Raw genomic sequence first — 23,685 nt, 5'->3', positions numbered from 1 at the left:
CTTACGGGTCAGTCCTTGAGGGTGAGGACTTTTTCACAAAATAATAGAATGGAAAATAACACAATATGTTATTGCATACGTCAGCACACTAATTAGGAGCCTTTGTTTGCTTAATCACTACTAAAAGAAAAGTTGTCTCGTATGTTGACTATTTTATTTAAGGACCAAATTGCAATAAGAAACATGTTTAATGTGCCATATTTTTTTTTTTGTTAAAATCAAGCCAGTAATGCCATTTTTTGTGGTCCCCTTTATTTAGAAAAGTATCGATAAGTATCGAAACACATTTCGGTACCGGTCCAAAAATATTGGTATCGGAACAACTTTAGTTTGCACTAAACTGAATGGTATTCTTATCTCGCACATGTGTAAGCTCAATCAGTCATCACTGTGTCTTCTGTTTTGTGGTTACTTATGACAACCGCGTACCAAGGTAACAAGCCTCAATTAGAAAAACAGGTCAGACAACAAATAGTTATGCAAACTTTATCCTCACACGGGTGTTAATGGGTATGTGAAGGAATGGCTGCCAGATGAGGGCTAAAGCGCTTCCGGTGTAATGTTACAAACATTACTGCTCAGTAATAAAATAACTTATTTCTACTGATGAAGATATATATAGGTGCCATTTGTTTATTGCCTTTAAAGGGAGTCTTTTAAAATAAATATTGACTTTGCAAGACCACCCGGATACAAACCATTCAAATGCAAACCAAAGGGTGCTAAACATACTGTAATGGATTAATATCACATGGATTCAGATGATCGATTTTAGGTTCATCCACCTGCCACATACAGCTGGGGTGTCAAACTCGTTTTTTTTGAGGGCCACATTGCAGCTATGCCTGCTCTCTGACGTCAGCTTATTACAGTGATGATATATGTTTTGTTGTTATTATGTTATTACACAATTCCCTATGGATTTCATTATTCCATTTTGTACATACAAAATTATGGATTACTTACTTGCTTTTGGACTCATAAGTCAGGGGGACAAGCATTTTATTTTCACATAAAATGTTTAGAATGTATGCTAATAATACCTCAACTTTTTCCAACAAGGGCCACAAACTAAAAAGTCTAAGCTAAGTAAGCTAGTTCCATTTTGACATGTTTTCATTTTGTAAAAAAATAAGTTAAAAACAGACATTGCATATGTTTAAAGACACAACTTAGTGTCGGCTTTGTGTTAGAGGTGAAAAAAAATACTTCGCTATTATTAATAATTACACAAGTTTAAAACAACAGTAACAATTTAAAAGAGAGCAAAAAAGGAATGTATCAAGAACAAGCTGGAATTTTGATACTAATTACTAATAATAAAACACTGTCACTAAAAACACAAATCTGACTTTAAGTTTGGTCTTTAAATGCCAGATATATAATGTCCTTTTTTTAATGTATTCATGTTTTTGCAGAAATAAAAACAATCAAAAGGGCCCTCGCATACTTTGACTTTTCAGTACGAGACCTGTGGTGGAAGACGTTTGGATATGCACAAGTTATTACTATCAAATGTTGAGCTTTTTTTCACATTCTATCATAAATGTTTGCTCTTATAACATTTTGTTTAGTATTTTTGTCCTGTTTTATATCTAACAATAAGTGACGGGCCAACAAACCTGGAGTTGAAAGCCACGCTTTGGACCCCAGTGTGTTAATAATGTTCATTAAGTGGTCAGATTGTTCTCTAGTTTAAAAAACATGCACCTCCATGCAATATTCACAATTTTTATGTCGAAATTGAAGGAACAATTATGTCTAGTAACAAAAATAAAGATCTTTATTAATGCACATACAAAACCCAAAACCAGAGAAGTAAATAAAAACACAATACAATGATTTGCAAATCCTTTTAAACCTACATTTAATTGAATCAATTGCAAAGACAAGATATTTAATGTTCGAAATGGTAAACTTTGTTATTTTTTTGCAAATATAAGCTCATTTGGAATTGTTTCAAAAAAGCTGGCACAAGGGGCAAAAAAGACTGAGGAAGTTGAGGAATGCTCATCAAACACCTATTTGGAACATCCCACAGGTGAACAAGCTAACTGGGAACAGCTGGGTGCCATGATTGGGTATAAAAGCAGTTTCTATGAAATGCTCAGTCATTTACAAACAAGGATGGGGAGAGGGTCACCACTTTGTGAACAAATGCTTGAGCAAATTGTCCAACAGTTTGTCCAGTTTAACTACCGACCGGTGTCTCACCTTCCCTTTATTTCAAAAATCCTCGAAAAAATTGTTGCAGAGCAGCTAAATAAACACTTAGCGTTTAACAATCTATGTGAAACCTTTCAATCCGGTTTCAGGGCAAATCACTCTACGGAGACAGCCCTCGCAAAATTGACTAATGGTCTATTGCTAACGATGGATTCTGATGCGTCATCTATGTTGCTGCTCCTCGATCTTAGCGCTGCTTTCGATACCGTCGATCATAATATTTTATTAGAGCGTATCAAAACACGAATTGGTATGTCGGACTCAGCCCTGTCTTGGTTTAACTCTTATCTTACTGATAGGATGCAGTGCGTCTCCCATAACAGTATGACCTCGGACTACGTTAAGTTAACGTGTGGAGTTCCCCAGGGTTCGGTTCTTGGCCCTGCACTCTTCAGCATCTACATGCTGCCGCTGGGTGACATAATACGCAAATACGGTGTTAGCTTTCACTGCTATGCTGATGACACCCAACTCTACATGCCCCTAAAGCTGACCAACACGCCGGACTGTAGTCAGCTGGAGGCGTGTCTTAATGAAATTAAACAATGGATGTCCGCTAATTTTTTGCAACTTAACGCCAAAAAAACGGAAATGTTGATTATCGGTCCTGCTAGACACCGACCTCTATTTAATAATACAACTTTAACATTTGACAACCAAATAATAAAACAAGGTGACTCGGTAAAAAATCTGGGTATTATCTTCGACCCAACTCTCTCCTTTGAGTCACACATTAAAAGCGTTACTAAAACGGCCTTCTTTCATCTCCGTAATATCGCTAAAATTCGCTCCATTTTGTCCACTAAAGACGCCGAGATCATTATCCATGCGTTTGTTACATCTCGCCTCGATTACTGTAACGTATTATTTTCGGGTCTCCCCATGTCTAGCATTAAAAGATTACAGTTGGTACAAACTGCGGCTGCTAGACTTTTGACAAGAACAAGAAAGTTTGATCACATTACGCCTGTACTGGCTCACCTGCACTGGCTTCCTGTGCACTTAAGATGTGACTTTAAGGTTTTACTACTTACGTATAAAATACTACACGGTCTAGCTCCAGCCTATCTTGCCGATTGTATTGTACCATATGTCCCGGCAAGAAATCTGCGTTCAAAAGACTCCGGCTTATTAGTGATTCCTAGAGCCCAAAAAAAGTCTGCGGGCTATAGAGCGTTTTCCGTTCGGGCTCCAGTGCTCTGGAATGCCCTCCCGGTAACAGTTCGAGATGCTACCTCAGTAGAAGCATTTAAGTCTCACCTTAAAACTCATCTGTATACTCTAGCCTTTAAATAGACCTCCTTTTTAGACCAGTTGATCTGCCGCTTCTTTTCTTTTTTCTCCTATGTCTCCCCCTCCCTTGTGGAGGGGGTCCAGTCCGATGACAATGGATGAAGTATTGGCTGTCAAGAGTCGAGACCCAGGATGGACCGCTCGTCGGGACCCAGGATGGACCGCTCGCCTGTGTATCGGTTGGGGACATCTCTACGCTGCTGATCCGCCTCCGCTTGAGAGGGTTTCCTGTGGACGGGACTCTCGCTGCTGTCTTGGATCCGCTTGAACTGAACTCTCGCAGCTGTGTTGGAGCCACTATGGATTGAACTTTCACAGTATCATGTTAGACCCGCTCAACATCCATTGCTTTCGGTCCCCTAGAGGGGGGGGGGGGGGGGGTTGCCCACATCTGAGGTCCTCTCCAAGGTTTCTCATAGTCAGCATTGTCACTGGCGTCCCACTGTATATGAATTCTCCCTGCCCACTGGGTGTGAGTTTTCCTTGCCCTTTTGTGGGTTCTTCCGAGGATGTTGTAGTCGTAATGATTTGTGCAGTCCTTTGAGACATTTGTGATTTGGGGCTATATAAATAAACATTGATTGATTGATTGAAGAACAACATTTCTCAACGAGCTACTGCAAGGAATTTAGGGGTTTCATCATCTACGGTCCATAATATCATCAAAAGGTTCAGAGATTATGGAGAAATCAATGCATGTAAGCAATGATATTATGGACTTTCGGTCCCTCAGGTGGTACCGCATCAAAAAGTGACATTGGTGTGTAAAGGATATCACCACATGGCCTGAGGAACACTTCAGAAAACAACTCTCAGTAACTAAAGTTTGTTGCCACATCTGTAAATGCAAGTTAAAACGATATTATCAATCAATCAATGTTTACTTATAAAACCCTAAATCACGAGTGTCTCAAAGGGCTGCACAAGCCACGACACTCGGTTTAGATCCCTCATCAGGGTAAGAAAAAACTCAACCCAATGGAATAACAATGAAAAACCTTGGAGGGTACAGCAGATGTGGGGGACCGGTGCAATGGACATCGAATGGATCGAGTATTATATTGTGAGAGTCCAGTCCATTGTGGATCTGACATAATAGAGTCCAGTCCATAGTGGGGCCAGCATGAGATCATCTTGAGCAGAGACGGGTCAGCAGCGCAGAGACGTCCCCAACTGATGCACAGATGAGTGGTCAACCCTGGGTCCCAATTTTGGACAGCTAGCGCTTGATCTGTGGTCTATGCAAAGCAAAAGCCATTTATCAACAACACCCTGAAACGCCGCCGGCTTCGCTGGGCCCGGGTTCATCTAAGATTGACTAATGCAAAGTGGAAAAGTGTTCTGTGGTCTGACGAGTCCACATTTCAAATTGTTTTTGGAAACTGTGGACGTCGTATTCTCCGGACCAAAGAGGAAAAGAAAAATCCAGATTGTTATAGAAACACAGTTTAAAAGCCACCATATGTCAACAAATGCGTGAGCAAATTGTCGAACAGTTTGGGAACAACGTTTCTCAACGAGCTATTGCAAGGAATTTAGGGATTTCACCGTCTACGGTCCGTGTTATCAAGACAAGGTTCAGAGAATCTGGAAATATCACTGCATGTAAGCGGCAAGCCTGAAAACCAAAATTCAATGCCCGTGACCTTCAATCCTTCAGGCGGTAGTACATCAAAAAGTTACATCAGTGTGTAAAGCATATCACCGCATGGGCTCAGGAACACTTCAGAAAACCACTGTCAGTAACTACAGTTTGTCGCTACATCTGTAAGTGCAAGTTAAAACTCTACTATGCAAAGCGAAAAACACCCAAAAACGCCGCCGGCTTCACTGGGTCGGCTTTGCTGGGTTCTGTGATCTGACGAGTCCACATTTCAAATTGCTTTACATGTGACTGTTATGGGCGCAAAGTTCAAAAGCCAGCTCCTGTGATGGTATGGGGGTGTAACTTACACATCTGTGAAGGGACCATTAATGCTGAAAGGTACATACAGGTTTTGGAGCAACATACTGTATGTTGCCATCCAAGCAACGTTATCATGGACGCCCCTGCTTATTTCAGCAAGACCATGCCAAGCCACGTGTTACAATAATGTGGTTTCATAGTAAAAGAGTACAAGTACTAGACTGGCCTGCCTGTAGTCCAGACTTGTCTCCCATTTAATAATAGTGGTGCTTTATGAAGCCTAAAATACCACAACGGAGACCCCAGACTTTTGAACAAATTAAGCTGTACATCAAGCAAGAATGGGAAAGAATTCCACCTGAAAAGCTTCAAAAATTGGTCTCCTCAGTTCCCAAAGGTTAACTGAGTCTTGTTAAAAGTACTTTACAGTGGTAAAAATGCCCCGGTGCCAACTTTTTTGCAATGTTTACAATTATTTGCCAAAAAAAAAAAAAAAAGTATCTCAGTTCCAACATTAAATATCTTGTCTTTGCAGTCTATTCAATTGAATATAAATTGAAAAGGATTCGCAAATCATTGTATTCTGTTTTTATTTACGGATTACACAACCTGCCAACTTCACTGGTTTTGGAGTTTGTATATATATTTACCTATATTTACACTGTGTGTGTGTGTGTGTGTGTGTGTGTGTGTGTGTGTGTGTGTGTGTGTGTGTGTGTGTGTGTGTGTGTGTGTGTGTGTGTGTGTGTGTGTGTGTGTGTGTGTTTATAGATATATAGAAGACAAACATAACTGCTATTTTTTCATTTTGACTTAGTCAAAAATAAAGTTCATGAACATTATATACCAGGTCACAACGTTAGGTACACCTGCCCACTCTGCCGCTTTCACCTTTCATCTATCCATTTTCTACCGCTTGTCCCTTTTAGGGTCGCGGGGGGTGCCGGAGCCTATCTCAGCTGCATTCGTGCGGAAGGCGGGGTACACCCTGGACAAGTCGCCACCTCATCGCAGGGCCAACATGGATAGACAGACAACATTCACACTCACATCCACACACGAGGGCCAACTTATTGTTGCCATTCAACTTATCCCTATGTGCATGTTTGTGGAGGTGGAAGGAAGCCAGAGTACCAGGAGGGAACCCACGCATGTTCCACGAGAACATGCAAACTCCACACAGAAAGATCCCGAGCCCGGGATTGAACCCAGGACTGCTCAGGACCTTTGTATTGTGAGGCAGATGCACTAACCCCATCTTCCACCATGCTGCCCGCCTTCACCTTTTTCTGTAATCTATATCACTGCTTGTCGGTGCAATTATGCGCATGCCACGAGTAGGTGATAATAAAACATAATACAAATGTTTTCTTATGTTTCCTCAAACAAGGTGATAATGTTGCCTGCCGAGGATGACCACATATACAGTGGGGCAAAAAAGTATTTAGTCAGCCACCGATTGTGCAAGTTCTCCCACTTAAAATGAAGACAGAGGTCTGTAATTTTCATCATAGGTACACTTCAACTGTGAGAGACAGAATGTGAAAAAAAAATCCAGGAATTCACATTGTAGGAATTTTAAATAATTTATTTGTGCATTATGGTGGAAAATAAGTATTTGGTCAACCATTCAAAGCTCTCACTGATGGAAGGAGGTTTTGGTTCAAAATCTCACGATACATGGCCCCATTCATTCTTTCCTTAACACAGATCAATCCTCCTGTCCCCTTAGTAGAAAAACAGCCCCAAAGCATGATGTTTCCACCCCCATGCTTCACAGTAGGTATGGTGTTCTTGGGATGCAACCCAGTATTCTTCTTCCTCCAATTTTGGTTTCATCTGACCACATGACATTCTACCAATCCTCTGCTGTATCATCCATGTATCCATTTTGGTATAAACTCATCTCGTCGTGTTTGGAGGAAGAAGAATACTGAGGTAATAATACTAACACAGACACTCGCAAACTGCTAACTACACTAGCTTTATGACAATATGAGAGCATGTACAAATATGTATGAAAACACTCCTACAGACATCGCACATGGGACGGATTAATAAGTAGGATTTGTTTTAGTTATATTGTAAAACTTATAAACGTTGCTTGGGGGATGGATGAAGAATCCATAGGAGTAGAATCGCTATGGGGCGATATTTTTGCGATATTTTTATGCCATATTGCGATATACGATACGGCATAAAAATAGTATTCTTCTTCCACCAAACACGACGAGTTGAGTTTATACCAAAAAGTTATATTTTGGTTTCATCTGACCACATGACATTCTCCCAATCCTCTGCTGTATCATCCATGTATCCATTTTGGTATAAACTCATCTCGTCGTGTTTGGAGGAAGAAGAATACTGAGTCGCATCCCAAGAACACCACACCGACTGTAAAACATGGGGGTGGAAACATCATGCTTTGGGGCTGTTTTTCCACTAAGGAGACAGGACGATTGATCCGTGTAAAGGAAAAAATGAATGGGGCCATGTATCGTGAGATTTTGAGCCAAAACCTCCTTCCATCAGTGAGAGCTTAGAATGGTTGACCAAATACTTATGTACGAATAAATTCTTTAAAATTCCTACAATGTGAATTCCTGGATTTTTTTTTCACATTCTGTCTCTCACAGTTGAAGTGTACCTATGATGACAATTACAGACCTCTGTCATCATTTTAAGTGGGAGAACTTGCACAATCGGTGGCTGACTAAATACTTTTTTGCCCCACCGTATATGTCCGTCAATCTGTGACATCACAGTGTGCTCACTGTATTTTTTTTAATTTTTTTTTTTAAAGAAAGTGATGTAATATGAAAACTATTAGGTTAGATATATTTACATCATATAAACATACAAATGTTATATTGCCTACTAATATGCATCAAATAGTGTACTTTACCTAAAGGTGATGTGGTTGGCTCCCTGAGGTCGCTCATTGGTTGGGGATTCCTTCTTTTTCCGCATTCACCAAAACATACTCCAGAGCTTGCGTGTGAGTCCCATCCTAAGAGTGGAGTTGCAAAAGTTAAATACCTGTCATGTGGGAAAGGCTCTCCTTTTAGGGCGGAGGGATGGGTCTTGCCCTCCTTTCCTCATTGTCAATAAAACCTTCATAGACGCCTCCTACTGGACAGTTAAATATTACTCTATAATAGAAAAACAAAAGGTAATAAATAAAAGCAATGCAAATTTCGGTCAGTGTATGTTTTGGTATTTGAATGTTCTTTTTTAATAATGGAAATTTAAAAAAACAAAAAACGACTGCTTTATTTGAATTTTACATACCAAAAGGACAATTGAAAAAAAAAAGTTTAGGTGTTGAAAACTGGATACAAATAAATGTTTGCTTTGCATATTACATAAAAAAAAAAAAAAAAAAAAGAAGATCCCCCAGTAAACAGAAGCGGAAAACCCGACCAAGACGGATGTACTTTGACAGTGTAAGTTTTCAAAGTAAATGCGGGGTACAGTACCCTTGTTGTGTCTGGCTAAAATGTATTTGGAGCCCTACAAATAAAGGATTTTAGAGATGGCACAAAAAGGACTGACATCTACGAATATATATTAAGTTATTTACTGATATTGAGTGAGTCTATGGGTTTGCACTTTGTTTGATTTATATATATATATATATATATATATATATATATGTATGTATATATATATATATATATATATATATATATGTATATATGTATATATATATACATATATGTATATATATATATATATATACATATATATATATACATACATATTTATATATACAGGTGCTGTTCATATTATTAGAATATCATGAAAAAGTAGATTTATTTCAGTAATTATATTCAGAACGTGAAACTTACATATTATATCAATTCATTACACACATAGTGATATATTTGAAATGTTTATTTCTTTAAATGTTGATGATTAGTACTCACAATTACTGAAAATCCCAAATTCAGTATCTCAGAAAATGTTAATATTAGTTACGACTAGTGCCAAAAAATATATTTTTAGAAATGTGGGCCAACTGAAAAGTATGAACATGGAAAGTTTCAGCTTGTACGGCAATCAATGCTTAGTTGCAGCTCCATTTGCCTGAATTGCTGCAGCAATACGGCGTGGTATAAAGTCGACCAGTCTGTTGCACTCCTCAGGTGTTATGAGAGCCCAGCTTGCTTTAATAGTGGCCTTCAGCTCTTCAGCATTGTTGGGTCTGGCATCTCGCATCTTCCGCTTCACAATACCCCATAGCTTTTCTATGGGGTTAAGGTCAGGTGAGTTTGCAGGCCAATCAAGAACAGGGATACCATGGTCCTTAAACCAGGAACTGGTAGATTTGGCACTGTGTGCAGGTGCCAAGTCATGTTGGAAAATGAAATCTTCACCTCCATAAAATTGGTCCGCGGCAGGCAGTAAAAGGGTTCTAAAACTTCCTGGTAGACTGCTGCGTTGACCCTAGACCTCAGGAAACACAGTGGACCAACACCAGCAGATGACATGGCACCCCAGACCATTACCCATTGTGGAAATTTGACACTGGACTTCAGGCAACGTGGATTATGTGCCTCTCCTGTCTTCCTCCAGACTCTGGGACCTTGATTTCCAAAGGAGATACAAAATTTACTTTCATCTGAAAACATAACTTTAGACCACTCAGCAGCAGTCCAGTCCTTTTTGTCTTGAGACCAGGCGAAATGCTTTTGACGTTGTCTCTTATTCAAGAGTGGCTTTACACAAGGAATGCGACAACTGAAGCCCATATCTTGCATACGTCGGTGCGTGGTGGTTCTTGAAACACTGACTCCAGCTGCAGTCCACTCTTTGTGGATCTCCCCCACATTTTTGAATCGGTTTTGTTTGACAATCGTCTCCAGGGCCCGGTTATCCCTCTTGCTTGTGCACTTTTTCCTACCACATCTTTGTCTTCCTTTCGCCTCTCTATTAATGTGCTTGGACACAGAGGTCTGGGAACATCCAACCTCTTTGGCAATGACCTTTTGTGTCTTGCCCTCCTTCTTTAAAGTATCAATGGTCATCTTTTGGACAGTTGTCAAGTCAGCAGTCTTCCCCATGATTGTGTGTCATACAGAATCAAAACGAGAGACCATTTAAAGCATGGGTGTCAAACTCTGGCCCGCGGGCCAAATTTGGCCGCCGTGTAATTTCATTAGGCCCTTGAGGCAATATCAAATTAACATTAGAGCTGGCCCGCCGCGGTAACACCGCATTCACCACTTATACTCATACTCGTCAACCCTCCCGATTTTCCCGGGAGACTCACAATACGAAGTTCCTGCAGTCCTGGGTTCAAATCCAGGCTCGGAATCTTTCTGTGTGGAGTTTGCATGTTCTCCCCGTGAATGCGTGGGTTCCCTCCGGGTACTCCGGCTTCCTCCCACCTCCAAAGACATGCACCTGGGGATAGGTTGATTGGCAACACTAAATTGGGCCTAGTGTGTGAATGTGAGTGTGAATGTTGTCTGTCTATCTGTGTTGGCCCTGCGATGAGGTGGCGACTTGTCCAGGGTGTACCCTGCCTTCCGCCCGATTGTAGCTGAGATAGGCGCCAGCGCCCCCCGCGACCCCGAAAGGGAATAAACGGTAGAAATGGATGGATGGATGGACTCCCGAAGTTCATTGCCCCTCCCGAATTTCTCCCGATTTCCACCCGGACAATAATATTGGGGGCGGGCCATAAAAGCACTGCCTTTGGCATTCTCTACATGTCGCCACGTCCGCTTTTCCTCCATACAAACAGCGTGCCGGCCCACTCACATAATATATGCAACTCATACACACACACAAGTGTATGCAAGGCATACTTGGTCAACAGCCATACAGGTCACACTGAGGGTGGCCGTATAAACAACTTTAACACTGTTACAAATATACGCCACATTGTGAACCCACAGCAAACAAGAATGACAAACACATTTCGGGAGAACATCCGCACCATAACACAACATAAACACAACCGAACAAATACCCAGAACCCCTTGCATCACTAACTCTTCCGGGATGCTACAATATACACCCCCGCTACAACCAAACCCCGCCCCAACTGAAACCCGCCACCGAAAAGAGGCATTCAATTTGTATTTTTAATTTTATTTGATATGCCATTGATATTTTTTAATTATTATTATTTAAAACACGATTTTGCATGTCACTATAAAGTTATATAAGCCTTGCTCGGTCAATATTCAATGCAAAACTTGTTTGGGTCCCTATTAACGGATTCATTTGTCCAACCTCAGCCCGCGGCTTCGTTCAGTTTTGAATTTTGGCCCACTCTGTATTTGAGTTTGACACCCCTGATTTAAAGGCTTTTCCAGGTGTTTTGAGTTAGTTAGCTAATTAGAGTGTGGCACCAGATGTCTTCAATGTCTGACCTTTTCACCATATTCTAATTTTCTGAGATGTTGAATTTAGGGTTTTCATTGGTTGTCAGCTATAATCATCTCCTTTTTGGTAAAAAACACTTGAAATGTATCAGTCTGTTTGGAATGAATGTATACATTCTACAAGTTTTGATTGATGGATTGATTGATTGATACTTTTATTAGTAGATTGCACAGTTCAGTACATATTCCGTACAATTGACCACTAAATGGTAACACCCCAATAAGTTTTTCAACTTGTTTAAGTCGGGGTCCACGTTAATCAATTCATGGTACAAATATATACTATCAACATAATACAGTCATCACACAAGTTAATCATCATAGTATGTACATTGAATTATTTACATTATTTACAATCCGGGGGGTGGGATGAGGAGCTTTGGTTGATATCAGAACTTCAGTCATCAACAATTGCATCAACAGAGAAATGTGGACATTGAAACAGTGTAGGTCTTATTTAGTAGGATATGTACAGCCAGCAGAGAACATAGTGAGTTCAGATAGCATAAGAACAAGTATATACATTAGAAGTACATTTGAGTTGTTTATAATCCGGGGAGATGGGATGTGAATGGAGGAGGGTATTAGTAAAATGTTGAAGTTGCCTGGAGGTGTTGTTTTAGAGCGGTTTTGAAGGAATATAGGGATGCACTTACTTTTATACCTGTTGGGAGTGCAGTTTGACTTTCTAAATGGAGTTAATGAACTAAATCAACTTTTTCATGATATTCTAATAATATGACCAGCACCTATATATATATATATATATATATATATATATATATATATATATATATATATATATATATATATATATATATATATATGTATGTATATATATACATATATATATATATATATATATATATATATACGTATATATATATACATATATATATATATATATATGTATATATATACATATATATATATGTATATATATACATATATATATATATATATATATATGTATATATATATATACATATATATATATATATATATTTATATATATATATATATATATATATATATATATATAGGTTGATTGGCAATACTAAATTGGCCCTAGTGTGTGAATGTGAGTGTGAATGTTGTCTGTCTATTTGTGTTGGCCCTGCGATGAGGTGGCGACTTGTCCAGGGTGTACCCCGCCTTCCGCCCGATTGTAGCTGAGATAGGCGCCAGCACCCCCTGCGACCCCAAAAGGGAATAAGCGGTAGAAAATGGATGGATGGATATATATATATGTATATATATATATATATATATATATATATATATATATATATATATATATATATATGTCTCCCCTCGTCTGCTATTTTCTGAATTCCTTATACTGTAAAGAATATTTATCAAATTTAAATGAAATGTGAATAAGGGACAAGCGGTAGGATGGATGAATGAATCCTGTACCAAAAATATTGGTCTGCAGTAACGTTGTTTTAACCTGCCGTGTCGATAGATGGCGCTGTCTGGCCTCGGTGTGGATAGACGCAGACTCGTCACGTGATCATTACGTATTTCCTGTCAGCGGCGTGTACTTTCCGGAAACACACTCGTCGGGAGCGTTGTCCGAGATTTTTTTTAAAAAATGGTTCGTAAATTGAAATACCATGAACAAAAGTTACTAAAGAAGGTGGACTTTATTAACTGGGAGGTGGACAACAACATCCATGAGGTAAAAGTGTTGCGGAAATATCACATCGAGAAGAGGGAGGACTACACCAAGTGAGCGTTCGCCATGCTTGTTATTGTCGTATTAAGTCACCCTGTTTAATAAACTTGCTGTTATCTTCTCCTTCAAAATGTCACGCAGGTACAACAAGTTGAGTCGTAACATAAGAGACCTGGCGCAGAAAATTCGAGATCTAGACGAGAAAGATGGCTTCAGAGCTCAGAGCACACACCAGCTGCTAGAAAAACTGTGAGTGCGACTGTACGTATTGCATCTTGTAGGAATGTTACCATCCATCCATCCATTTCCTACCGCTTATTCCCTTTTGGGGTCGCTGGCGCCTATCTCAGCTACAATCGGGCGGAAGGCGGGGTACACCCTGGACAAGTCGCCACCTCATCGCAGGGCCAACACAGATAGACAGACAACATTCACACTCACATTCACACACTAGGGCCAATTTAGTGTTGCCAATCAACCTATCCCCAGGTGCATGTCTTTGGAAGTGGGAGGAAGCCGGAGTACCCGGTGGGAACCCACGCATTCACGGGGAGAACATGCAAACTCCACACAGAAAGATCCCGAGCCTGGATTTGGACCCAGGACTGCAGGACCTTCGTATTGTGAGGCAGACGCACTAACCCTCTGCCACAGTGAAGCCCAGGAATGTTACCACATTTTATAAATACGTAAAATAGTCCCTCTAGATCAGGGGTCGGCAACCTTTACCATTCAAAGAGCCATTTTGTCACAAATTAAAGAAAACAATGGGAGCCACAAAACTCTTTTGAAATTTAAAATGAAGTAACAGTGTCTAATCCCCCTCTTATCCCTACAATTCCCCCCCTCTGTCTTCCTTTTTTCTCTTTCTATCCCCTCCTGCTCCGGCCCAGCTGCACCAAATGATAATATAAATACATTTAATAGAGTCAAAATTAAATAAGGCAACAAGAGAAGTATCCTACACTTCTCTTTTGTAAAGTAAATCTGAACAGCCGACATGCACGAGAAGCTGGACAGGACAAAAAAAATACAAATAAAAAAAAAATAAAAGTTTTCAAAATAAAATGAAATAACACTGCATATTAGAGATGCGCGGTTTGCGGTCTCGTCCGCGGAGTCCGCGGATAAACCGCGGGTCGGGCGGGTGACATGACGAAAAAATAGATTTTAATTAGATTCGGGCGGGTGGCGGTTGAACCATTTGGAAATATATGATATACATGGTTCAGAGATCGGTAACTTTTACCGTTCAAAGAGCCATTTTGGACCCGTGTCACAAAGCGAAGACGACATTAGTTGACGTAAACATTCTCAAGTATGTCTGCCGGCAGTCACCCAGTTAATAAGTATTAGGGCGTGCTATGAAGCCTTTACCTTTGACGCCTTCTACAACATGTACAATTTACTTGCAAGTCCAGCAATATGTTGTGTGTGGCTTCCACTGACACACGCACACGACTGCAAGGCATACTGGGTGACACAGAGTACACTAATGGTTGTGTTATAAACAATTTTAACACTCTTAGTAATATGCGCCACGCTGTGAAACCACACCAAACAAGAATGACAAACACATTTCGGGAGAACATCCTCACAGTAACACAACATAAACGCAACACAACAAATACCCATAATCCTTTGTATTCATGACACATCCTGACTATTTTATACAACCCACTAGCAGCAAACCACGCCCCCCTCCGTGCGTCGGTAAGGTGGGCGGGGTTGGGGGTGCGGGGGTGTAAAATATATTCAGGATGTGTCATGAATACAAAGGATTATGGGTATTTGTTGTGTTGCGTTTATGTTGTGTTACTGTGAAGGTGTTCTCCCAAAATGTGTTTGTCATTCTTGTTTGGTGTGGCTTCACAGTGTGGCTCATATTAGTAAGAGTGTTAAAATTGTTTATATCACAACAATTAGTGTACTCTTTATCACCCAGTATGCCCTTCAATCTTGTACGTGTGTTTGCGTAAGCTGCATTCAGCATGTTGCTGGACTGGCAATACGGTTCGTACATGTTGTTGAACGTGACAATTGCTTCACAGCACGCCCTTACTCCCGTAATCTGAATGATCACCATCGGATATTCGCGAGAACGTTAGCGGCTCCCATTGCCTTCTTTACTTTGTGACACGGGTCAAACTAGCCCTTTTAGTGGTAAAGGTCGCCGACTCCGGATATATAATAACGGGCGGGCGGTTGCGGTTCTGATAAAATGTTGGTTCGGGTGGATGGCGGGTGGATGACGACTTTAGTGATGCGGTTGCGGATGATATAATTGCCTATCCGCGCATCTCTACTGCATATTAAGTTTTTTTTCCTTTGTGCTATGTATAAACAAACTATGATGGGTTACATTTATGAAATGAATGACCGACTGCAGAGAAAATGAGATACAATTTCTGCAAACAACAAAACGTTTTAATTCCGAAAAAGACATCAGGTTGAAGGTTAAGTAAAATGCTTAATGTCTGTTTAAGTCCTCCTTGAAGTAATGAAAAAACAGAACGCCAAACTTAAATCATCCACTGGCAGAGAACCGAAAATGTCGTCCTCTCTCTCTGTGCTGTCATCCTTTTACTGGCGCCGTGCAGTCAGCTGCCAACCTCAATAATAAAATATCTATTTCACTGAACAATTAAAAAATGTAAATATATGCAAAATTATAGGAAATTTAAATATGTACCATACTTGGTCAATTTGATTTCTGCTCCTGAGCCGCAGCGCACAGCGTCTCCATATCAGGCCTGTATGACGTCACCTTTATCTTCACACATTTGTAAGCTCTCATCTGTGAGGCGTGTGCGATATTTGTTTTTAATAAAGTTCATGTTGGAGAACACCTGCTCACATACATATGTGGATCCAAAGATCGACAGGACTCCAAGTGCATACTTTTTCACGTTCACATAAAAGTCGGGGGCTTCACGGTGGTAGAGGGGTTAGTGCGCCTGCCTCACAATACGAAGTTCCTGCAGTCCTGGGTTCAAATCCAGGCTCGGGATCTTTCTGTGTGGAGTTTGCATGTTCTCCCCGTGAATGCGTGGGTTCCCTCCGGGTACTTCGGGTACTCCGGCTTCCTCCCACTTCCAAAGACATGCACCTGGGGATAGGTTGATTGGCAACACTAAAATTGGCCCTAGTGTGTGAATGTGAGTGTGAATGTTATCTGTCTATCTGTGTTGGCCTTGCGATGAGGTGGCGACTTGTCCAGGGTGTACCCCGCCTTCCGCCCGATTGTAGCTGAGATAGGCGCCAGCGCCCCCCGCGACCCCCACAGGGAATAAGCGGTAGAAAATGGATGGATGGATAAAAGTCGGGGATAGCGTTCCAAGTTTCGAACGCAAGTTTGTTTTCAATATCACACCATTTGTGATTCTGAACAACGGCTTTCTAGCGTGAAACATCTTCAAAGTCCGCTGTCGGGCGCTTTAACTTGGACACCCACATGTCTTTGTCGACGTCTCCGTCCTGCCGCAGCCGCCGGCATGGCGGGTCCTTTTAATGTGCGCGGCCGTGGGCGTGTCCCGAAGTTTGACAAGCAGAGCGCAAGGATGAGGGCGCATTCTGATGCGCTCTGGCCATGACAAGCTGAGCCGCATCAGAGTGATCAAAGAGCCGCATGCGGCTCCGGAGCCGCGGGTTGCCGACCCCTGCTCTAGATAAAGCAAAAAGAGACCTTTCATTTTATCGTTGTACCCGAAAATAGGCATTTTATTTCTAGATGCACACACACATGTGATACAGTTACTAATATATTTAAATGCTAAATGGGTTATACTTGTATAGTGCTTTTCTATCTTAAAGGTACTCAAAGCGCTTCGACACTATTTCTACATTCACCCATTCACACACTGATGGCGGGAGCTGCCATGCAAGGCGTTAACCACAAAACATCAGGAGCAAGGGTGAAGTGTCTTGCTCAAGGACACAACCAACGTGACTAGGTTGGTAGAACCTGGGGATTGAACCAGGAACCCTTAGGTTGCTGGCACAGCACCTCTCCCAACCGCCGTCCCCTTTTACTTGAAACCTGCTCTGTAATTAGGTGCTTTATTACTTGAATCACTACTTTCACCTCAAAGTAGGCGACTTTATCACAATACATACAAGACCGATAAGTCTTGCTGGCCGATCTATTGGCCCACAAATTATTGTATTTTATTTTAATACCAACTTAATTAATTATAAATAGGGTTACAGCTATCAAACATTTTAGTAATCCAGTGGTGAATAGATTAGTTTGTCCAATTATTTCAGCAATCTGATACAACACACTCAATAGCCTCAATGCATATTTTAGGGAAACTTGTTGAAATAAACAAAGATATTTCAGCTGACCATAACCTTTTTTTTTCCCCCTGAAAAAGCGCACATCGTTAAAAATTGAATTGCACTTTTAACATGGGTTCTTTATTAATAATTTAGTAAAAAATCTCTCCATTGTACCAAGAAGGTATCACGGCACCCACACACCACCATCCTTACGTGCACTCTGTTGTCCATGTGGAAAGTACTACGTCTGATATGTTGTCATTAAATGATTTGTTGGTCCCTAATGCTAACTGCAAGCATGGTTATTTTATAATTGCATAGTAGTGTTAGCATGCTGGGTTTTTTTTTAGCTTACTTTGCTCATATTTTGTGTTACTGGACGCAACATGGTCAGCGTGCTAACATTTTAGTTTAGCTTTGAATTTACATAACATTTATACCAAAATTGCATTTTCTAGTTATATGGAAAAAACATCTATGTATTGTACTGGTTTGACAGTGAAAACTACCAAAATGGCCCCCACATCCTTTGATTTGTCAGTCTGTGGCCTTCAGTGGAAAAGGTTTGGGCATCCTGTTTTAGATGTATTAACATATATTCCTGTAAAAGTGCATAAAGGTGCTTCTTAGACATAAACAGAATATAAATCTAAGATAAATAAATGCAGCCTTCATCATAATTTTTGATAATGCAAGTACCGTATTTTCCGGACTATAAGGCGTACTTAAAATCCTCTCATTTGCTCACAAAGCGTTCGTGCGCCTTGTAACTCAGTGCGCCTAATGTATGTATTAATTCTAGTTGCGCTTACCTACCTCTAAGCAATTTTATTTGTTACATGGTGTAATGATAAGTGTGACCAGTAGATGGCAGTGACACAGAAGAGATCTGGTAAATTGCAAAGTGACACCATTAAACAACACCAAAACTTTAAATGTTCCATTGAAAATAAAGAACATTACATACAGCGCTCAAAAATCTGTCAATGTTTTAGTAAAACTTTGGTAAGTTATGAAGTCGCACCGCTTGATGGATTGGTCGGAGCATTACGGCTACTGTACTCAGACCTACTCTGCTTCAACATACGAGTATTATTAGGGTGTGTGTGTGTATAAGGACCGCAAAATGGCACCTGTTACCAGACATATCGGCCGTTTGATTTTGGAATATTATGCAAAACCAACTTTTCTTACCTTCTGGTACCTGTGTGATTTGGGGTATGCATTTGTCCTGAAAATTTGCACTTGTCCGCCTTTGTAGTCCATACTGACACCTAGTCGATAAGCTTCTTCTTTTTCTCCATCCTCTTGTTATGAGTAATTATCGTCCACTTTTGCCATTTATAATATAAAGGAGCGTAAAGTTCAAAGTGATATTTGTCTTTAGACCAGCTATGGAAGCGCTAAAAACTACCGGTGTAGTGGGTTGACATAATTCTCCCACAGAACTTTAGGTATTAGAAAGTTCTGGTTGGACGTTGTTAATTAATTGTTGCACTAGTGAGTCACGGATGAGGAGATGCTGCTCTGTTATTGTTTTAGGTATAGTCTGGATGTCATTAAACAGTTAGTGCAATCTTTTGACACTTCTTCCACTCCCGTCCTTGCACGCTACACCGCTACAACAAAGATGACGGGCAGTAGACGCTGTCGGAGGAAAACCACGTAAATAAGACCGTCCACAAAACGGTCCATCCTGAAGCAACTGTCAGAAAGCAACTTGAAGATGGTCTGTAAAACATAATATATGCAATAATTTGACCAAACCATTACATGTTGTAGACCACAAAGAAATGTTTCAAATTCAGCAAAAAAATTATGATATGACCCTTTTCATGTGCCTTATAATCCGGTGCGCCTTTTGTATAAAAATAGAACCACTCATTGGCAGTGGGCCTTATAATCCGGTGCGCCCTAAGGTCCCAAAAATACGGTAACCCTTTTAAACGCAATAAACTTACTCATTAGCATCCTTGGAAGGTCAAAACATGAAAATGAAATGGATTCTCAATCTCTGTTGGCATTAACGATGTGCAGTTTTTTTCCCCTCAATTCAGGTGGTTTGTTTTGTTTGCCGTTACTTTCCAAAAAATTCAGCATAGTGGCTCGTTTGTCCGTGTCGATGAGCTCCTCTTCCTCATTCGGTTTGAAGCCGAACAATTCCCCTACCAGTGACATTTGGTTTTGCAAGCATCTTTTTTTCCTCCTACATGTTGCTTTGAGGCACTTCTCACTGGTGAGTAGCGACTAGCAAGGCTATGTCCGAGGATCCTTTGTGTGTAGAGACAAAGTTTACACTGCAAATCAATTCCAGTTTTTTTAATGCCGTATGAGACCTGTACAAGATATCTTCATGTCATTGTAAAACAGTGCAATTCTAAAATTTTCATATCCGATCCATGCTTCTTTCCAAGTAAATATTTGCGATACTTTTGTGAACGCCCCGGTGCTCGGGTTGCATTCATCCGACCAGAGCATCATCAAAAAGCGATATGCGTCATAACTATTCACTAAAATAGAGTGTTGACAACGGAGCAAAAAACAGGTGAAAATAATGTTTTAGGAACTCAAGTGAAAGTTCCACCGCTCCTGTCTCCGACTGCTCGCCCACTGACACGCTCTTTAAGCAAAAATACTCGTCCTCTTCCTTCTTAATCTTCTACGCGCAATAATTCGATTCAGAAAATGTTGACTTCAATTCCACAAAATCCTTGAAATTAGCCACAAATATGCCAGTACTACAAGCGACTAGCACTGAAGCCATGTTTACTTTGTAACTTTTTTTTGTAGTAACCTAATGCAACCTGACTCGTAAGTGGACATAAACATTAGAAACAAAATTTTTTTGTAACGTAAACGGCCAATAAATTAATCCGATTTGCCCAGAAAATAAGAATTGAACATCTGACCCTGCGGTGTGAATGCAGCCAAAGATTGTGAACCATCCACTGATTGGAAGCGACAGACTAAGAAGAAACACATAAACATGACAATATATCATTATGAAAAAGTTATCAATTAAATTTTTGTTTGTTTAAATGATTAAACCTATGCAGGCGTCAATATATACCTTGATGTTGCAGAAAAAAGACCATGTATTTTTTTAACCGATTTCCGAACTCGAAATGGGTGAATTTTGGCAAATTAAACGCCTTTCTGTTAATCGGTCTTTTAGCGATGACGTCAGAACGTGACGTCACCGAGGTAACACACCCGCCATGTTCATTTTCACATTACAAACACCGGGTCTCAGCTCTGTTATTTTCCGTTTTTTCGACTATTTTTCGGAACCTTGGAGACATCATGCCTCGTCGGTGTGTTGTCGGAGGGTGTAACAACACTAACAGGGAGGGATTCAAGTTGCACCACTGGCAAGAAATCTGCCGCCAGACCCCCATTGAATGTACCAAAGTGTCTTCACATTTGACCGGCGATGCTAAGACAGACATAGCACAGAGATGTATGGATAACCTGCAGATGCATTTGCAACTATAAAGTAAACGAAATCACAAAGGTGAGTTTTGTTGATGTTAACTTATGTGCTAATCAGACATATTTGGTTGTAGCGTGACTGCCAGCTAATTGATGCTAACATGCTACACTAATCGATGCTAACATGCTATTTACACTAGCTGTTTGTACATTTGAAACTAGATACCCACATTTAATGCGAAACAAACACTTACCAATCGACGGATTTAAGTTGCTCCAGTGTCACAAGATGCGATAAAGTCCTGATCGTTTGCTAATAAGGCAGCCATGCTATGGGCCACTTCATTAGGTACACCCACGCTATGGCCGAATAGCGTCAATAGCTATTCGCTCAATAGCTTCAATTTCTTCTTCAATTTCGTTTTCGCTACCTGCCTCCGACCATCCGTTTCAATACATGCGTAATCTGTTGAATCGCTTAAACCGCTGAAATCCGAGTCTGAATCCGAGCTAATGTCGCTATATCTTGCTGTGGTAACCGCCATGTTGTTTGTATTGGCAGCCCTGTGTGACGTCACAGGGAAATGGATAGTGGTTTCGAAGATAGCGAAAATAAGGCACTTTAAAGCTTTATTTAGGGATAATCCGGGACCGGTAAAATTTTGAAAAAAACTTCAAAAAATACAACAAGCCACTGGGAACTGATTTTTATTGTTTTTAACCCTTTTGAAATTGTGGTAATGTTTCCCTTTCAAGAAATGTATTTGGAGTGATAATGTTATGTATGATTAGCAAAATATTGATTGCAAGCTTCAAGTTAAAACCAAATGGCAAAAGTCGCAAAATTCAGATTGTAACATTCCTATATCTCGTATGTTTTTCATGGAATTGGTCAATTAACAAATCAATTATTGTGTCTCCACATAAGTTACGCCATCGGACTCATCCCCACCAAACAGACTCTGTCCCTCACAGAGAAAGTCACCGCCTCTTCGTTCTGCAGGTACACCACTTGTTTTGTGAGGCTGACACGCTACGAACATACTCTTCTATTTTGTCCAATAACTGCTGTCACCACCACAGGAGGAGGCTGCCCACCATCATGCTGAAGCTTCGTATGGCTCAGAACCTAAAAACCGCCATCACCTTCATCGAGCAGGGGCGTATCCTTTCCCCGACGCTGCCGTCACGCTTGCATGTTTCTACAGTGTTTGAGGCCGGGACATGTTTCTGTGGTCCTTGACTTGCTTTCAGATGTACGTGTGGGCCCTGAGATTGTCACAGACCCCGCGTTTCTTGTCACAAAGTCAGTGTTTGCAAGTTAACCATCACCAGAATACTTCTAAAACACACTGCTGTAGGCGATATAATGTAGGAAATTGTCTTTTTCATTATCTTTACAGAAATATGGAGGATTTTGTTACTTGGGTGGACTCCTCCAAGATCAAACAACATGTCATGAATTATAACGACGAGGTCAGCACTATGTTGTTTTTGGAAATGGCAGGATCATGCAAGTCTATCGTATGGAATGTGAATGACCATTGCTTCTCTTTTTCCAGAGAGACGACTTTGACATGTTGGCGTGAATCTTTTTGCCACGTTCCTCAATGGCAAGTTTTGAACTCGACCTCAGACAGTAGCTGCTACAGCTGAAATTATTTGTTACCCACAAACTTGGAAAATATAGAAGCAAGAAAAGTCTTCTCACCACATCCAATAAACATTTTAGGAAGGACTCTGCTGTCTCCATTTATCATTTCAATATTGCTGTGTGGCTCCTTTTCATATTGTCCAAAATTGTGCATCTAGTAATTGTAGATCAGGATGTCCAAAGGGCAGCCTGGGTGTCTTTTATGGCCCGCAGCTAATTTTTGAACGGCCCACGGCACAATCGTTAGCATTCAAATATTAGCATGCTGGCAAAATTTTGCAGGTATCCACTTTAATGTCAAATATTTTGTTTCTTGGCAAATGATTTCTGGTAGCATGCTAACGTCAGTATGCTGGCTTTTTTAGCTAGTATTGTAGGTATAAACCTCAGTCATATTTTGGCGCATGCTAACTTCAGCATGCTAGCTTTTAAAAAATATAATTTAACAGGTATATTTTTTTGGTCCCTAATGCTAACTGTAAGCATGGTGTTATGTTTGCATGGTACTGTTAGCATGCTGGGTTTTTCTGGCCAAATTTGCTCATATTTTTTGTAACTTGACGCAGTATTGTCAGCGAGCTATCTGTTAGCATTTCAGTTTGGCTTTGGCTTGTCAGAATTTACATGAAATTTCTACAGAAATGGCATTTTCTTAGTTGAAAAAATATATATTAAGCTGGTTTGATGGTGAAGACTACCAAAATGGCCCCCACATCCTTTAATTTGTCAGTCTGTGGCCTTAAGTGGAAAGAAATTGGGCACACCTGTTTTAGACGTATTCAAATGTATTCTTGTAAAAGTGTATAAAGTTTCT

The 23,685-nt window shown here is 40.4% G+C and overlaps 2 protein-coding genes across 5 annotated transcripts in view; one reads left to right on the top strand and one right to left on the bottom strand.

The window, feature by feature from the left end:
• Window positions 1-8,481, bottom strand: part of slc35a3b (solute carrier family 35 member A3b) — a 48,448-nt gene extending 39,967 nt beyond the window's left edge. For 3 of the 4 annotated variants that reach the window (XM_061890500.1, XM_061890503.1, XM_061890502.1), the window contains exon 1: window positions 8,331-8,481. The gene's annotated coding sequence lies outside the window, so the exon portion shown is untranslated. The remainder of the gene's footprint in view (window positions 1-8,330) is intronic. The other variant, XM_061890501.1, reaches the window with a different exon arrangement.
• A 4,860-nt stretch (window positions 8,482-13,341) lies between these two features.
• On the top strand, window positions 13,342-22,956 carry imp3 (IMP U3 small nucleolar ribonucleoprotein 3). The gene is made up of 7 exons (XM_061890647.1): window positions 13,342-13,557; window positions 13,646-13,753; window positions 22,146-22,220; window positions 22,301-22,380; window positions 22,472-22,523; window positions 22,621-22,693; window positions 22,780-22,956. Exons 1-7 carry the CDS (start codon window positions 13,421-13,423, stop codon window positions 22,804-22,806), a joined length of 552 nt encoding a protein of 183 aa, XP_061746631.1. The 5' UTR covers window positions 13,342-13,420; the 3' UTR covers window positions 22,807-22,956.
• The last annotated feature ends 729 nt before the right edge of the window (window positions 22,957-23,685 follow it).

The sequence above is a fragment of the Nerophis ophidion genome, linkage group LG28 (assembly GCF_033978795.1).
Source record: "Nerophis ophidion isolate RoL-2023_Sa linkage group LG28, RoL_Noph_v1.0, whole genome shotgun sequence".
Taxonomy (NCBI): Eukaryota; Metazoa; Chordata; class Actinopteri; order Syngnathiformes; family Syngnathidae; genus Nerophis; species Nerophis ophidion.
This window is presented reverse-complemented; position numbering and strand designations above follow the sequence as displayed.

Coding starts and splice junctions, on each gene's coding strand:
- imp3 (XM_061890647.1), top strand. CDS start 13,421: ATGGTTCGTAAATTGAAATACCATGAACAAAAGTTACTAAAGAAGGTG. Junction 22,524..22,620: donor CCCGCGTTTCTTGTCACAAA/GTCAGTGTTTGC, acceptor TTATCTTTACAG/AAATATGGAGGATTTTGTTA. Junction 22,694..22,779: donor TCATGAATTATAACGACGAG/GTCAGCACTATG, acceptor CTCTTTTTCCAG/AGAGACGACTTTGACATGTT.